General features: G+C 47.5%; 5 protein-coding genes across 5 annotated transcripts; 3 read left to right on the top strand and 2 right to left on the bottom strand.

Annotated features, from left to right (window-relative positions):
• Positions 1 to 1,035: 1,035 nt before the first annotated feature.
• On the top strand, positions 1,036 to 2,991 carry N7479_011454 (uncharacterized protein; the record flags this gene model as incomplete). The annotated part of the gene is made up of 3 exons (XM_057259145.1): positions 1,036 to 1,204; positions 1,261 to 1,503; positions 1,589 to 2,991. 3 exons carry the CDS (start codon positions 1,036 to 1,038, stop codon positions 2,989 to 2,991), a joined length of 1,815 nt encoding a protein of 604 aa, XP_057106603.1.
• A 672-nt stretch (positions 2,992 to 3,663) lies between these two features.
• Positions 3,664 to 4,432, top strand: N7479_011453 (uncharacterized protein; the record flags this gene model as incomplete). The annotated part of the gene is made up of 2 exons (XM_057259144.1): positions 3,664 to 3,936; positions 4,040 to 4,432. The coding sequence occupies 2 exons, from the start codon at positions 3,664 to 3,666 to the stop codon at positions 4,430 to 4,432; spliced, it is 666 nt and encodes a 221-aa protein (XP_057106602.1).
• Positions 4,433 to 7,203: 2,771 nt separating this feature from the next.
• N7479_011452 (uncharacterized protein) lies at positions 7,204 to 8,909 on the top strand (the record flags this gene model as incomplete). Its single annotated transcript, XM_057259143.1, has 2 exons — positions 7,204 to 7,555; positions 7,615 to 8,909. 2 exons carry the CDS (start codon positions 7,204 to 7,206, stop codon positions 8,907 to 8,909), a joined length of 1,647 nt encoding a protein of 548 aa, XP_057106601.1.
• A 3,907-nt stretch (positions 8,910 to 12,816) lies between these two features.
• N7479_011451 (putative integral membrane protein) lies at positions 12,817 to 14,225 on the bottom strand (the record flags this gene model as incomplete). Its single annotated transcript, XM_057259142.1, has 5 exons — positions 12,817 to 13,214; positions 13,294 to 13,358; positions 13,422 to 13,813; positions 13,870 to 13,980; positions 14,043 to 14,225. The coding sequence occupies 5 exons, from the start codon at positions 14,223 to 14,225 to the stop codon at positions 12,817 to 12,819; spliced, it is 1,149 nt and encodes a 382-aa protein (XP_057106600.1).
• Positions 14,226 to 15,412: 1,187 nt separating this feature from the next.
• N7479_011450 (intradiol ring-cleavage dioxygenase) lies at positions 15,413 to 16,755 on the bottom strand (the record flags this gene model as incomplete). Its single annotated transcript, XM_057259141.1, has 3 exons — positions 15,413 to 16,037; positions 16,120 to 16,444; positions 16,500 to 16,755. 3 exons carry the CDS (start codon positions 16,753 to 16,755, stop codon positions 15,413 to 15,415), a joined length of 1,206 nt encoding a protein of 401 aa, XP_057106599.1.
• Positions 16,756 to 17,842: the final 1,087 nt, after the last annotated feature.

The following is a 17,842-nucleotide window of genomic DNA, read 5'->3' as shown; positions in this document are numbered from 1 at the left end:
CAGTTAAATTCCTCTCTTCTCGTCATTTCTGAAGTACTGAAAGGTCTTTGCTTTTTCGGGTAGTTTGTTAGACCTCCGTTTGCCACTGTGCCTTTGTTTTTGTTTTTTGTCTCTGTGGAGCTATATATAGCTTCATGGCAGTGGTAGTGTTATCTATCATTATCATATATATCAACCTCTTGGTTCTTCCTCCTCGCTTTAGATTCTAGATATACCTTTTACGTTCAAATCAAACATCTTGTCGCCTCTAAAAGCAAAGGACGAGAGTTTGGTGCAGCAGAACGGTGATCAGGAAGAGAAGTGAAATGCCACCCAGATCTGAAAGCAGTCTTATCCCGGTGTTCGATGAGCCAGCAGACACAGACAGCAACAGACAAGTTCAAATGTGAAGCCAGTCCCATCTAAAGCCAGATGCAGGAAATTATATATCAGCAGATCGCGGTGGATAAGGATGAACTTTCCTTGTTCTGCTTGGGGTAGATTCAGATCTAACCCCATTCAGACAGACCGCGGGGGACCTACACCATACGTATTGTGATCCCCATAAAGCACAGTACAAGGAAGCAAACTGGGTCTGTACAAAAGCAGTTCGGCAATGCCAATAGTCCATGCGATTGAACCAACTGCTAGTGATTCCCAGAAGAAGAACAAGCAAGCTAGTATAACCGATAGTCGTGGGTTGGCAATGGTTTTCCGCACCAAGGAGCCTTTTCACAATTTTGTGGCTTGAATACTCAACTATAGCTAAAGGAAACCTCAATACCACTTTACTTTTCAAAAATGGGAATCCTTCACTCCCTTGCTATCTGACCTGTATATGTACAGATATGTATGTATGGTTATAGGGCAGAGTGTACGGAGTATATACAACATAAAAAATAAAGATGTTCCCAAAGTGGTGTATATCATGTCGATCCTATGACATCACCAGAAATGTTGTTGGGTGCCCAGCTTCCGCCCGCATCCGTGTCGGTGTCGGTGTACCTGGGTTCCTGAATTTCTGCATTCCTTGGGGGAAATTTAACAACCTTCTCCATGCTGTCCTACATAGCCGCTGCCTTCCGGTCCCCATCGCCAGAAGAAGGCGTACAGCAGCGACCCCCACGGTATACCGGTGAAGATACTACCCCGACCAGCCGCCGGGAGATCCTAGGATGGTATTCGTACGGAATTGCAGCTGAGGTGTTCGCAGTCTGTGGCGTAGGTTCGTGAAGGCATATTTACAATCAAAAAAATAATCAAAATACTTATCGCTTCCAGGCTCTTTCCTACCACTCACCTTGGAACAATTAGCCCGAGAGCGCGGCACCCTACAAACGAGCCGACTTCCATGTCTTGGATCATCGGCAGGGAACAGCACGCATGATGCCGAAAATGGCCAATGTGTGGTCCCAGTCTTCGGCCTTGAGATCAACACAGCCAGCTTCGCCATGTACACATTCTCGCTGGCAGTACTGATACAGGCGCTGACACTGATATCGTTCAGCGCGCTGGCGGATTACGGTATGGTTGCAGAAAGCCGAATTGAGAATGTACATTGCGAAAAATGGACATGAGTTAACTTTGGGGTTTCCGATTGGATGTTTAGAGAACAACCGCAAGACATTGCTTATGGTATTCGGGTTCGCCGGTTCGCTCGCCAGCATGTTGTTTGTATTCATTGCACCGCCGATCTTTATTCTCGGTTCGATATTGGTCGTCGTTGGTGTGACCTGTCTTGGTTCATCCTTTGTTGTGCTGAATTCTTACCTGCCTGTGCTTGTTGCCAACGACCCATCTCTGCAAAATGGGAATGGAGCAGAAATGTCGAGCTTCGATCGAGATGGGGGTAATTCGGAATGGAATGCTTGGGGCAATGACGATGCCGACGATGATAGTTTAGATGGGCTTCAGCCATCGGAACAGCCGCAGAGTACGCTCGAAGGTGGAATGGGATCCAATGCCCCGCCCTCATCCTCACCAGAGCTGCAGCTGTCCACTAAAATCTCCTCCAGAGGGATCGGTCTTGGATATTGTGCAGCAGTCTTTGTGCAAATCATCAGCATTATCATGCTCATCACATTGTCCAAGACCTCTCTTGCGAAAGCATCTCCCTCTCTTCCCATGCGGTTCGTGTTGCTCTTGGTCGGCATCTGGTGGGGCGCATTCACATTGGTCACTCGGAATTTGCTCAAGACACGGCCGGGGCCTCGGCTAGATTCGGTCTCCACCAAAAGCGCCAGAAAATTCCGGGCCTGGCTGCGGCTGATGGGTTTTGCCTGGAAATCCCTATGGAAGACCGTCAAAGTAGCCATAAAACTCCGCGAAGTCGTTATCTTCCTCGTAGCATGGTTCCTACTCTCCGATGCGATTGCCACTGTCTCCGGGACGGCGATTCTCTTCGCGCGCACGGAACTCAAACTGAGCACCCCCCTGGTCGGGCTCCTCTCGATCACCGCTACGGTGTCCGGGATGACGGGTGCATTCCTGTGGCCACACGTGTCACGATACTTCGGCCTGCAGCCGAATCAGACTATCATTTTGTGCATTGCCATGTTTGAGTTAATCCCACTTTACGGGTTGCTTGCCTATATCCCCTTCATCAAAAACTGGGGTGTGTTCGGGTTACAACAGCCGTGGGAAATATTCCCGCTAGCCATCGTGCACGGAGTAGTATCGGGTGGACTAGCGTCATACTGCCGATCGTTCTTCGGACTTTTAATTCCCCCGGGTAATGAGGCTGCGTTCTATGCTCTTTATGCTGCTACAGACAAGGGGAGTTCATTTATTGGACCAGCTATTGTGGGGGTACTTGTTGATGCGACCGGGCAAGTGCGGAGTGGGTTTTTCTTCATTGCAGTTTTAATACTTCTCCCGATTCCCCTCGTGTGGATGGTTAATGCAGACAAGGGTCGGCGTGAAGGTTTGGCTATGGGTGAGACCCTGGGCAAGTCACATGGCGGGCCCGCCGAGTATGCCCAGGAAGCCGAAGGGCTTCTGGCTCGCGAGTAGACTATTAGAGTACTAGACTACATATATACTCGAAAATATGTAGTGAGATATATTTATGACATAGATTATGAATATAAACGAATTCAGGAACGGGTGAGAGAGACTCGAAAAGAAGGTTAACACCAAGCCTTTAACAAAGACATTATTGGCGAACATTTCCAGGGTCTTCTAACATCTTGGCTTTAAAATGTCTCAATTCTAGGTTCTAATCGAACAAAGGTACCAAAATAGATCAGAGACAAGGTTACATTCCCCCATTACACTCCAAGCCAAGCCTTGTCAAGCCTTTTAGTAGGCGGTGCGAGAGACACTGGTGGGGATTTGATTGGAAGTTTCCAATTAAGTATCTCCATTAGCAAGATTGAAACCGCGAAAGATCAACGCTGAACCAATTAGAAAGGGCAAAATCGTATAGCTCGGCCGCTAAGTGGGTGAATACAGGGCGTTGGCCGATCACCCCGGGGCTTGATTTCCTGTAGCCTAGAAAGAGCCCGGTCTCTCGTGTGTTGATCATTATCTGACTAGAATTTAGAGGAATTGATTACCGGCAGGGTGGGAATGTAGAAGGCTCCAGGTTCAAAGGCAGAAATATAAAGAGTCGTACGTTTACTGTGCGAAAATTTGGCAAAAGTCGAGGGTTCTTTTATACCTATCTCCATTATAAACTTCACCATGCTCACTCATACCGTTTTCGCGTCCCTATTTCTACTTGCTAGTGCACAATTATCAAAGCGGAGTATCTTTATTGAGGAAGTCACAGACTGCTCCGTACTCCCATCGTACAACAATGACACAAAGATCGCCGGGCCATGGACACTCAAGGTCGATAATTGCTACAATGGAACTGCAATTCGGGGGTTATGCAGCATTGAAGGCTTCGAGTCTGGCAGTGATATCACGCAAGAGCGAGAAAACAGACAGAACACGACCTTAGAGCATGGATTTGTAAGCTCCCACCTATGGATTTGATCCATCCCTGGATATATATATATATATCTATATAACTGGTTAAGGACACAGAAGAACAAAATATCTAATAGAGATTTAGGTCACGACCATAAGTGATAAAGACAACATCAAAACCCCCTTCCGTTGCAATGGCGCGCTAAATACAATTGAAGCATACGTCCTGTCTGGCCCCTTCCCCGGCGCCCTGGACTGGCACACTGTCGGGATAGAGCACCACCCTAGTACAGGGCGACTTGTCTGGGGAAAACGAAGCGCTGAGCCTGTCCAGGCGTACAGGCATTTCCACCGCGGTATACCCGTTGAAGGACTCTTTTTAGGATCCAATAACGAGACAAATTGGAGTTTACACTCGTCCGGGAGGGAGGTGAGTATTACGGATATGAAACCATATTGGGTTATGCGATTGATGATTCCCGAGACCAGCATTCGAGAAAATGAGTTTAGGGCGTTGATTCACATCGATGGGAGTTGAGTTGGTTTTTTCTTTTGGCTTGCATGGGTGTGGCTGTTGTAGTTTCTGTTATTATACCCCCGTTGATGCATACTGGTGCTACCACGTCTGCCATATACAACAACACTACTCTAGCAAAACATTTAGAATATTATCGCCATAATTTTATACCGCATGAGCATCTGCAGATATAGTGACATGTGCACGATATTGTGATCAAGCATGTCGATTCGCTTTTAAAGCTTCTTCAATTGATATTAATCCTTGATGCTATCTCTAACGAACATTGGGATTTAGCGACAGCATACGCCAAGTAAATGCATCATAGTAGAAAACCGTACGCCTAATGCGAAGATAATGCTTGTTTTAAGGTGGGCGACTGGATATTTTGCAATCTTTGCCATCTGGGAGGTCAAGGAAAGGGACTTGGTTGATGGATCAATGGATCACCCTAGACATACCCCCGTATTCAGAATGACATACATAGGTTAATTGGGAAAATGTCACCAAATCAAGGGCTGGGGTAATCTGGAGTAAAGAGGGTATCGGGTGATATGCCTAGCTCCTGGTAGCCTAGAAGTGTTTTTAGTGCCCTAGAAAGCGGCTCTCTCTCCTTCTTTGATTTTTCACTTTGGGGGCCGTAACCCCATGGGTTTGTCATGGTGAGCGTTCAAATGATTTTTCCATTCCCATTTTGGTTAATCGGACTCCATATTGATCAGAGAAAGCCCAACATCGTCCCTACAATGATTTAGCCATATTTTACCATCGTTGAGTTTCCCCTCTTATGTCTTAAGACCCATATCCCACGCTAGACCTTATTGAGGGTCTGGGGAATCTCGTGCACACAAGAACCGGCTATACGCAAGTGGCGGGACTTGGCACTGCCAAAACGGTAGAATGTTAAATACAGAGCATCCAGAAAAAAAAGGGAAAAAAAAAAAAAAAGGAAGTTGGGGAGCCGATTTTTGGGTTCAACCAATTAATTTCACACAAAGCCTCTAAATATCTGCCCATATTGTGGGCTCAGCATGATCGTATATACATCCCGAGCTTGAAGATGTGAGATTTTAGCTCCCACTTGTAGAATATTTTCGGACCCTTTCGGCGTCTTGGGAACTGATGATGCCGAGGGCCTGCGTAGATCGGGGGGTTTAGTAGGTGCATTTTTCGGAGGTGCTCGACAATTTAGAGGGCTGCTTGTTATTGCCCGAGGGCGTTATGGGGATAGTGGCGCGAGACGGCACCCCGAAATTGTCGATACAGTGCCAAGAGTTGAGAGAAGTTGAAGGATCAGAATGGCCACTTACCGTAGTAAAGGCCGAAAAAGCCGAGCCGGAGTGCTGAACTCGGACCTAGTTTCTGTTAGGCTACTTGTGATCTCTAGCGGTTGACGCCACTGGGCGATATTAAGACCGCGCCATTAGTTTTTTGATGGGGTTTGCCTATGCGCTCTGGCGACAAGAGGAATCACGCCACGTGCAACAAGTAGGTAAGTGGAACTGTATCGAATACCATCACATAGAGTGGATTGCTATTGCTATACTCCGTAGAGGGTTGAGGAAATATGAGGTTATTTTGCCTGTGACTCTTCCCGCTGAAGTCTTAGTGAGAGGTAGAGTCACAACTAAACCTATTTGAGATAGCGATTTATTAACCGTTCACCAACCTTCATAGTGTTTCTGTCATTTTGTATGGGATTCAGGCTATTTACACTTGCCACAAACTCGGACATACGAGGAGCTCAAATGGACGATTCTGGGGAAACGAATTTATTCATCGAGGCCGATATTACCCGTGAAAGCCCACTTGGTTTGAATCATTTAACTGATTTGATTGGCTAGAAGACCGGGTATACACCCGAGGCTCCTCTTAAGATTTCCAGATCGAGAGAAGATTAAAGATTCCCGGAGTAGAAGAAAGCTATGGGGAAGCGATACAAGCGTGGCTAGAAGGCGATGGGTACCAAATGTCGTTTTTTTTTAAGTTGAACGCATGACATAGATCCCTGTAAGGAAAGCTAAGTGGCCCCAATATCAGCAAGAAAACCCCAGATTCCCCAGAGAAACCCGTTTTTCTAACATCGGATGTCGGGAATCCGGGGGTTGCCACATTACCGATGGGTCAAGGTAGAATGGCCGGCCCGATTCACCGTGTCAGAATATTTCGAAGACACCTGACTCACTAGTTACTTGTTCCAATGAGAGGCAAAAGATTTTTTTGTTCTGGGCATTTCTCCCGAGTTGCAGGTTCGGCCATTTCCCCCGTTACAGGAAAGGAATAGCTTCATTTATCACATTCTGGGGGCGTTAGCGCTAACCTAACCGGTCCAATTATATCGTCTCCCCCAGGGCCATATTCTCCCCCAAACCTCGCTTCCCCAGACACTAACACCATTGGCGGCTGAATTCAACTTGGAAATTTCCACCTGGCAATATTCTTCTTGCCGATAGGTGCAGGTTTCAAACTATCATGTCCAACATTCCAAAGTTGGTCTAGACGTGTCTGGGAGGGGATACTGTGCCACTCAGGCATGGTTTCTCTACATCCCTGTCTCCCAGCACAATTAGCCTGAATACCAGTGGGCTGATCACAGTCTGGGGATCAGGTGCCGAATTGTCATTTCTTTTCTCCACAACCCCGGATGCACGCTAATGCAATTGTGGATCATCCCAAGTCCAATGTTGCGATGAAAAAAACGTATATAGACGACCATCCCCCCCGGTCTAAGAATTAGTGAGATCCTCTATTACAATCAACATCAATCGTCATCTTGTGTCACTTTGTCCATCATGGCGTCTGCTGATGATAACACAATTGTGGCAGAAAAGTCTGCTATCAATCATGTCGAAGATACCCTGGGCCACGGCGCCATCAATGAGGCCAAGCAGGCTACCGACGATGAGCATTCGCAAACTCTGATGCAGGCCTTGCGGGAAAACCGCAAGGCTGTTATTTGGTCTGTTTTGGTCTCGATGACCATTATCATGGAGGGATACGATACCATCTTGATGGGCAACTTCTTCGCCTACCCCACGTTCAATCAAAAGTATGGAGAGTGGTATGGTGAGGAGATCGGATACCAGGTGTCTGCACCTTGGCAGACGGGCCTGAGCATGGCCAGTACAGTTGGATGTATCTTCGGTAAGTTTATTCTGTCAATTTCCGGCAGGACGAAGCAAAAAGACTGACAATGATCACAGGTGGTATCTTGAACGGATACTGTGCTTCCAAGTACGGTTACCGAATCGTTATGGTCGTAGCCCTTGGAGCCCTTACAGCCTTGATCTTCATCACATTCTTCGCCAACTCCGCAGGCGTTCTCCTGGCCGGCCAGGTCCTTTGTGGACTCTCATGGGGAGTTTTCGCCACTGTCGGACCTGCCTACGCATCCGAGGTTTGCCCCACTGTTCTGCGTGGCTACCTGACCATCTACGTCAACTTGTGCTGGGCCATCGGCCAGCTGATCGCCTCCGGTGTCCTATACGGACTCGTTGATCGCACAGACCAATGGGGCTACCGTATTCCCTTCGCCCTGCAGTGGATTTGGCCCGTTCCTTTGATGATTGTTGCTTGGCTCGCTCCCGAGAGTCCCTGGTGGCTCGTCCGCCAGGATCGTCTGGACGACGCGAAGCACAGCATCCGCCGTTTGGGCGGCGACAAGACCGAAGACCAGATCAACGGACAACTCGCGATGATGGTGCACACGATCAAGCTTGAAGCCGAGGTCGAAGCTGGCACCACCTACTGGGACTGCTTCAAGGGCGTTGACCTGCGCCGTACCGAGATCTGCTGTATGGCCTTCGTCGGCCAGATTCTCTCCGGATCTACATTCGCCTACTCGCCTACCTACTTCTTCACCAACGCCGGTCTCCCCGTCACTCGCTCCTTCCAGCTCGGTGTTGGATGCACTGCCATTGCTTTCGTCGGAACCTGTTTCTCATGGTGGTTGATTACCGGATTCGGCCGTCGCACGCTTTATGTCTACGGCCAGGGTATCCTCTGTACGATTCTCTTCATCATCGGTATCCTCGACGTCTCCTCCAACGCAAACGGCATCATGTGGGCACAAGCCGGACTCTGCATGACCTGGCTCTTGGTCTATTCCCTGACCGTCGGACCGATCGCATACGCTATTGTCTCAGAGACATCCTCCATCCGTCTGCGCCCACTGACTGTCTGCATCGCGCGCACAGCATACCAAATCATCAACGTCGTCTCACAGGTTCTGGAGCCTTACTTCATGAACCCTACCGCGTGGAACGCCTCCGGCAAGACTGGATTCTTCTGGGGTGCCACCGCCCTCGTTGCCTTCCTCTGGGCCTTCTTCCGTCTCCCTGAGGGCAAGGACCGCACCTACGCTGAGCTGGACATTCTGTTTGCCCGCAAGGTCAGTGCGCGCAAGTTCTCATCGACTGTTGTCGATGCCTATGCAGTTGGCGTTCATGAGTCCCAGGAGGGTCTTGTGAGCGAGAAGGTCGAGCAGACCAAGCAGTGAAATTAATCAATGGTGATACCACTTAGGTGGTTGTGTATGATGCCATGTGTGAATTGACTCAGCATGTTTAAGCAAATAGTGAATTTAATACCCAGTGGACTTCTATTTCAACACTTCCAAAAGTAGAATTGGACTTTGATTAGACAGAACGAGACCTAGTGCGGCTCTATGAGATATCCAATTTCCTGCATTAGCTCCATATAGAAACTGTTAGTACCTCGTAAGATCAGCACCGTTGAGATCAGCAAATCTTGGCGATATGAAATAAGGTTAGTACCTTCGATCTCCTAGGTTGTATGGAGAACAGGCAAACCGGTTAATTTGTTTGTATTTTGCCACGAGCATTTAGCCTACGAAAACTTCAAATTCACATTTTTGGATCAATTGGCATATTTTGCCTTTGAATATAATTAACTGTCAGACACCTGGTGCCGGTGGGAGTGGCAACATCGGTCCGAGCCATTTGATACGGGACATGGATTATATTGTACGACCATCAGTAACTTACCTTGCTGCCCAATCCACACCACGAAAAGACCGGCCCGGTTGAGGCGCATCGTGATCGGCTGTTGATCCCGCAATGGACAAACGGGGTATCCATAAGATAACTGCATGTTTCGAGAGTAAGATTAAGAAGAATGAGCGGGTGTAGAAGTGTGGGAAATACTGAGCCTCTATTTGTCAGCTACTTTGAGCTTTAGAATCTTCATCTAGTCATCGACCTAACATCCGCCGAGTGTATTAGCACACACCACGGGTGGGGAACTGGAGAGTCTCAGAGATTATGGGGGTGCGAAGATGTACCTATGCCTTCGTATGTGGCAGCAAAAACCCCTATCCTCCCAAGATCATGCGTTGAAAGGTTTGAAAAAAATCTTTCAAGATGTGTTGTTTACAAAATTTGGCTTCCTCGATACAGGCCAATGTGGACAGGCTTCAGCAAGAGTTAGGAAGCGAGGAAAAATCTCTAACACAGAAGGCCGATGAGGCAAATGCTTCACTACTAATGTGGTGATGATGCACGCCAAGTCTCGCCGCTACTGACTGCAAAGAGTATCTACGTCGAGAGAGCTCCGAATGTATTTCGTAACATGCGCCATAGCCTCGCTTTACTTTCAGTAAACAAAGCAACACGATTCTGTCTTTCTTGTGAGTCTCATTACGCACATGTATGGATCAATCTCACTGATTGTTCCGCTCTACGTCTGTAGCTCGCATGAATGCGCCTAGAGAACCCTTGGACTGTACAAAAATGTGATGTCGCTCGAGTCTTGCCACAGCCTTTCTATGGAGAATGCGTCCTTCACATTTGCCTATGCAGAAGCAGGTATCTTTATGGAATGGATTTGTAGGAACATATTGCGTCTGTGTAAAAGGTTGGATCGGGTGTAGTTCCTTGGCTCAATGTCCGTTAGCTCTGTAGGTGCTAAATTTTGTTCAAGATATTGGCTTCTACCAGAAAATTATCAGGCCTCGCTTGCTTGAAGACTGTAAACCACCCCAAAATCTGGTGATCTATAGTTTTATACTGTATGAAAAGCTTCATTTTTCTTGGTATATATTTCATTGGAAAGGTACTTTGCTTATTAAGGTTTCTGTCATAGCAATTCAAGTAGCTGGCTTTTCTGCTAGCTTGAAATCAGGCATCTGGCCTTTGACTGCTATGCCCCTTCGCACCAAACTGTTCCGGAATGCCCATAACAAATCTTTTCACAATTTCATTTTTTTGGCTATCAATATTCGTCAATTCTTCTAGTAATTATCTTCTAAAGGATTGATAACCCCGGGATACATACATACTTTAGGGCAAATTTTCTGCATTGAGAATCCCTCCTGCCATGATACATTCCCCAGCTCTCCCTTCCGCTTCCTCACCACCTTCCCTACCTTCCACGACACAGGTCAAGCGACAGCATGTCTGTAAATACTGTCAAAAATCCTTCCTACGAGCCGAAAATCTGAGTCGTCTTGTCCTTTCTCGTGAGTATAAATTGGAACTATCTGGAACGTTAACTGACTGGTTTGTCTAGATCAAAATTGCCCACCGTTTCGTTGTGCAACCTGCACTGCAAGCCTTGGTCGACGGGGTGTCTTAGTACGACATAGAAAGAAGGAAGTATCAACTGGACTACTTAAATCCCGAAACGGGCGATGCAGAGCTCTGGCCAATGCAAGGTATCCTCCTTTGCATACAATTTGGTGCATTCTCTGACAATACGGCGTACTAGATGCGTGCACAGCATCACCTAGCATTAGCTCTTACAGTAACTTGGTGCTTGTCAATATCATATGAGGAAAGAATTTTATGACGATGCAACATGGATGATTGAGAATTTACATTACCTATACTTACCAATGACTCATCCTGATTGATGCTTCATGTGATTACCAACTGTGCAGCTTCTAAATATCGTGAAACGAATATATCGGGGCATGATTAGGTCTTCGTTGAGACTTGGAGCCGGTGATTCTCCTCGTTTCGCTTTGCTGATTGAGCCTTTCTAATGATCTTCTAGTGCTGACTGCTGGAAAGCTGTATTGAACGGAATTCTCTCGGCTCTTGATTCGTGTGCATGTGACTTGCCAATCCCAGCTCTTAATCAGGTGTGGGAAGCCGTATCTTCTGAAGACTAGAAATTACAAGCCGGCCTTAGGGGGCGAAGTAGCAATACATCACTTTGGTCAATGATCGAGCAAGCTCTCCTCGGCGAGAATGTTTCAATGCCCGTAAGCTCTTTCGGGCTTTTGGGTCTGATTGGCACTATGTATCTTGGCTCATATCTGTCACCATGAGAGAATCTCTCAACGAGTATTCACTGGCCACAGTCAACATTTCCTGACAAGGATGGAAATAGGTTTATACTCCTGGGAACGAATATGGCGAGATGATCCTTCCGCTGAACATGTCTCCATTAAACGCGGCGATCCCTTGCTCGAAGAATGTTTCGCTCCATTGGAAGCTGCCTGCTTCCATCTTCACCTTGGGCATGAAATGCAGATATTGAAGAATATCGCGAGTAACGGTCACAGTTCAGCCTTCTCGCTGCAATACCCGTTGACTCCTTGTATTTGAAAGGCTGTGAAGTATGCAGCTAAATTGGGACCGGTGCAGGCAAAGATTGAAGCCCAACATATCCGCCAAACAACAGCCTTGCAGTATGGTGGACATGCTACAATCACTGCAATTGCGGGCGGTAAGCTGATTGACTAATTCATAAAGTTGGCTATTTGTTGCTCACTTCTACGGATACGTTTCTAGCCCTTATTTTATCTTACATGAATTACGACGTACAAGGACTCAGTGCCCCTCCTAGTACTGTTATGGAGATATTCGAAGAAAGATTTACCGAATGTCGCGAGATTACCTGATACACCGAAGAAGGCAGCATTGCCGTTGAAGCTCTATAGTAATTTGCTTGAAAGCTGGATCTAGACATCTGAGTTGACATTTCTTTTTTTTATGGACCCTTTTAAATATTTCCTCCTCTGGGCCTGGCTTCTTTCCAAAGTTGTTATGGCCAAGCTTGAATGATTTTTTACAGATGTTGAATAACCAGAGCACATTAGATGACTACTAATCCTAATGAGAATGGTGATTCTTCGGGTAGCCGCGGCCCTCGAGCTAAGGAGATTTCCACATTCTGAACAAATTTCTACTTTGACTGTGATGTAACAGAGTACTCCACGGCCACCTAATATTATCTTCATAAGCTGCCACTTTAGAGAATCAGCTATCAGGATCATTTTCTATTCACATCAATGCGGATAGCTTTGTCTCTATGTTGTATTTCTCGATTCCATATTAACCCTAAGTATCCCATGGATCAATTCTCGACGGGTAAATTTATACAGGTTATACAATTATTATGAATCATTATGAATTATTTTATGGGCCTAGACATCACTGTCATGAATTGCGCACGGACACGCGAACAGACCTCTCGACCTTCCACCCGGGAGAAATGTCGTTGTTATTACCCGGAGCTAGGCCCTCTTCACTGGAACCAGGTTGTTTCTGGTGAGCACTGGAGATAGTAGTCGTAACTCCGTGGTATTCGTCGCTCCCTCTGCCAGTCCAGAGCTGTCGCGCGTCGTCACGCGACATTTGCTTTGATGGCATAGAGCGGTGGAAGCCACCGGCAACGTTACTGGACAGGGGATACGAACTTGGTGTTGTGCGGCTTAGGGTATGGGAGGATCCGTCGCGGAGGAAGCGGACTAGAGGACGGAGGGTTGTCAGACAGCCAGCGGTGATGCCGATGCCTGCTTCGACATTGGACCAGATGGAGATTTGGTAAGTGGCGTCTGTTGGCTGTTAGTGGAGGTGCCTGCATTGAAATTTGGGTCGTCAAAATTGGGGGAAAAAAGGAAAGGGGGTGCGTACATAGGAAATCTGGATCTTTGTAGTTGGGAATGAAGGGAATGCGAATAATAACCGCAGCACTCGCACTGCAGGGATGTTAGCATTTGCCACTAAATAGATTAACCGCAAGTGTCTCAGAAATCACGAACATGCAACCAATACCCAAAATAGCCACCATAGCACCTTTAGTACGGCGATTCATGCGCAAATTCCAGATTAATGCCACAGGAAGTAATCCAATAGTCAGGTCTGTGATGGCCGCGGCGACACTATACAAGTATGCGATACCGATGAGGGGGTCTTTATCGATGCATGAGCCATGGGCTGTAGATCGTGCCTGGTTCCAGAAATAATCAACGGGGTCGCATTGGAAGATCGTGAAGAAGAAAAAGACCAGGCCAACGACAGTGGCGAGAGTGATAGCGGCGTAGAGAATGTATGCGTGAACGCGAGAGACGGTGATGCGGAGGAGAGCGATGATGATGGAGACCTTTGCGACAACGCAGGTCAACACATAGAAGAGTTGGCCCATCCACCAGCACTGTTGAAATTCAAAAATGTGAGCTTTCGTTCGGGATGATAGAGCTGGGATCATACCAGCATTGCGCGGTGGAAGTCGTTGGGGTGGTGGGTGAAATAAGCTAGTTTCCTGCCGAGGCCGTATTTACATCCAACGATTCCGCAGATGGCGAAGACTGTGTTGAGAGCCTGCAAGAGAATGAGTGGTATTAGTTGACTGTCAATGTTGTAGAGACTATAGGTTGGCTCACCATGGCTACAACCATAGTTCCATCATCCCATCCCCAAGCACGAACGACCCGTGTGCGAACGAAGCATCTTAATATGACGCTAAATAGGGAAATAGCGAAGAAGATAGAAGTAACGATCAATATCGCCTTGTTCCGGCTGTCGTCGAGGTCAACCGCGTCAAGCACCTCAACTTTAGCATCCATAATGAAAGAGAAGAGGGCATGAGGATCCCATCCGTCCCTATAAAGCAAAGGCCGAAAAGAATTAAACAGATGAAATAGAAAAATCTCTCATGGTTTTATTTCATGATCGCCACAGCCGGCTATTCTAAGTTCAATACACCTTGACATTTGTTGCCTCCAGAGCCCTGAGATTTCTATCTAATAAAGTCTCAAGGTGGATTATTATTAGGCATGGAAAATGTTTGAGCCACCCCTGCAGATGTGACCGAGTGAATAATAGGTCGCTGGTGGGGTATGTGCATTGAATCTTTGGATCAAGACTATTTTTCAATAGATCGACACACGAGACAACCCAGAAGGGCCAGCACGTTGGGGTTAGAGTAACAGAGTGGAGTGGATTTGCTCTACTGAAATTCGAATGACTCCAAAGGGGATTCTGATATCAGAATTTACGCTTCCTTTTCTCAAAGCATTGGAAATTAGGAGATGCTGATGGCACGGGCAACAAGGCAGAGTTGCACTAAGTTTTGCCATGCGGGCTTCCCTCCTCTTCAGGACTCCGGCGCCGACCGTGCAACAATTCTATAACCCTAAAAGTGGCGATGGTTTCAGGGGTATGTAGCCACATTGGTCCTCCGGGTACGGAGTAGAATGATATGTATCAGCTATAAAGCCAAGGGAGTTTTGATTGTGAGGTTCTACGAGCTTATTGATCCCGCAACATGAGGCCCCGGTCAATTCCATGGATTGAATCTTAGATCTAGACTTAACTTGACTTTTTTACCTCAAAAATCATCTGAACGGGATATAAAGATATATTTTGGGGTTTCTCTTTCTAAAGGTTTGTCATATGCGACGTGAAACCGAGGCATATTGTGCTCAAGGGGAAATTGTGCTGATTAAGCCAACTGTAGGGCTAGGATACTGGAACCCTAAAGATATATCAAAAAGACTAGCCCTATCGAGCCATGTCAGGTCCCGATGTAGATCACAGGGGTCTTTCTTAGAGAGGGAATTGGGAGAGAAGTGAGTCATGTGCGGTATTCATTTGCTTGTAGATAACATGGCGATGAAAATATTTTACATAATCTGCCTCACAAACAGATGCAGTGCTGCATTTCTCTACACGGTTCTTCACTTTTCCCTAGCAGAGGAACCTATCTGGAAGTTCTTGGGAACCCATGGCTAGGCCAATTAAGTATATACACTCAAGCAGAGGCACTATACGAAGCGGAAGCACTAGGGATCACACCGCTGGTACCGCTAGGAGCAGAACCAGAGGCACCGGGAGGAGCACCGCCACCGCTACCACCACCGAACGAGCTATCAGCATTCTGGTAGCCACCATCGGCATCGTGGAAAGCAGCAATACTGTAATAAGAGTCATCGGTATAGTCGGCGGTGGTGTTGATTCCAATCTGAATCCAAGCGAACAATCCATCGTCCAGACTCTCACCGAGGTAAATGTACTCCGGGAAGGGATCATAAGCACTATCAGCTTGCTCGATACTCCACATATCCTCAGCGTTGGATGTGACGTCCTGCGTGTTGGTATTATAAGGGTATGTGTCCTCGACGGCAGTGCGAAGCACCTCGTTCCAGAAGAGCTGGCCGATGTGGGCCACACTACCAGTGTCAGCCTTGAGGGTCTTGTTGGGTAGGAGGGTGGCGTGAAGATGGGTGAGGAGATGGGTGTGCGTCGCTCGGCCCTCATAGTGGCCTGGAATGATGCTTTCAAAGGTTACGACGCCGTCGCGATCCGTCTGTTGGATGCCGCGAAGGTAGGTTGAGTCCCAGCCGTCGGCGGCGTAATTGCCTGACTCTGAGATTCCACTGTTCATAGTAAGGATGATTAGATATGTGATTTAGTTTCAATGGGAACGTTGATACACCGTGTAAGGCATTGGAAACATACCTGTACACGCCGGTGGCATTTGCTTGCCAAATATCAACCACTGCGCCAGGGACGGGCTTGCAGGTGTTCACGTCGACGTATTGCACCTCGAGAAAAACATCCACACCATCTGAGTACAGCTCCTCCTTGACATTCTGACGCACGACCTCACCCCAGACATAGTAGGGACCGTCAGTGATAGTGGGCGAGAGAACAAAGCTAGTGTTAGCGGCGAACACGACCGACTCTGGAGTCGCAGGGCTGTAATCGAGAATCCCAGTGCGGTTGTGGTCGATAGCTTCCCACTTTTCCAAAGCAGCAAGATCGCGGCGCCATTTCTGGGAAACTTGATGCGCGTCAGCTCGAGTCTCATGGAGCATAGACGGAGGGACCTGGCTTACTGGTAGTGATCCCACGCTTCTGGCGGAGTTTCTGGACGGTACGCGAGCGACGGGCGATGCTACGCTTGTTCAACTCGCGCGCATGGAAGGTGCTCTCGCAACCACCGATGGATCGCTTAGCGTGGGCGGCCATGGCATCCCGGGTATGGACCTCACGTTTCACAGCGTGAGGATCATGCTTCTCTCCTGGGTGGGCGAGAGCAGGAGCGGCCAGGCATGCAGCTGCAATAGCGAGGTACTTGGAAAGCTGAACCATTGTGAATAAGGTAGAATTGTAGTTGTGGTGTCTGAATGAGTAGACCTATGGTCGTGGCGGCCTGGATTTATACCCATTGGGGATCTTTCATCGTCTCCAGACGCGTGTCGTTCTGCATAGTCATGGCATCTCCAAACAACGAGAGACCTGGTATTCCTGCATGTTCAATGGCTTAGACCTGAATGGTAGCAAGTCCGGGAAACCTCCGACACAAGCTTGCTTGGCGCCGCGTCAACACTTGATGAATGGTGATCTTTCGCAATCTGTTCTCCACGAGCTTATTGGATTTGGGGAAGATCGCCCAGGCTCGACGAATCATCGTTCATCAATTGGAAAAGAATTCCGTGAAAGCACTTCACAATGAATGTAGCCCTAGAAGACCTCGCCCATGATTGCGAAGCTGGTGGCTGATTAAGCGGAGTGTTAGGCCCCGGGGCCCCGGGGGCCCGATCCCCCTTTATCTGTGGTGTGGTGAAGTAGAGTCTCAAAAAGGGACGATATTCTCGTTTGGGCTTTGAACACTCGGTTGCACTTGGTTTGGTAAGTGGTGTTTTTACGAATATCTTGTTAGATGGGAAACTATACCTGTGGTATGTGCTTTGAGCCGGTGTGCCTGGCCTTGGCGCGACGAAGCTTGTGGGGCTGAGATGATCTTTCCAAAACATCAAATTTGGATTTACAAGATTATTCGGCCGTTTATGCGGCGTTTTGATGTCTTTTAGATGCCTTGTTTCTGTATTCTTCCCCTTGTGAGTCTTGTAGCTAGACAGCGGAAAAAGGTGGAAAAAAGCCTAACTGCGCAGATAACTTTCCTACGTATAATCTGTGATAATTGGGACTAATGATATCTACTGATAACTGTGGTAGTCGTTGCAGTTGCGAAATGTAAAAAAGACAAACAGACCAGCAATGTGCTATTGGAGGCAACAACACAGCCAGACATAGGCATTTATTCTACGTTGCGGCATCTGGTGCTCGAAAATATTCAGTCTACCCATTGGGTACTACTATGTATGGTGAATATCAGGATACTGTCTGTTCTCATCTTGAATTATACATGAAATGCTTTCTGGGTAACGTGACAAAT

This window comes from Penicillium vulpinum (genome assembly GCF_028829585.1).
Source record: "Penicillium vulpinum strain IBT 29486 chromosome Unknown utg000004l_segment0_segment0, whole genome shotgun sequence".
Classification (NCBI taxonomy): domain Eukaryota; kingdom Fungi; phylum Ascomycota; class Eurotiomycetes; order Eurotiales; family Aspergillaceae; genus Penicillium; species Penicillium vulpinum.
This window is presented reverse-complemented; position numbering and strand designations above follow the sequence as displayed.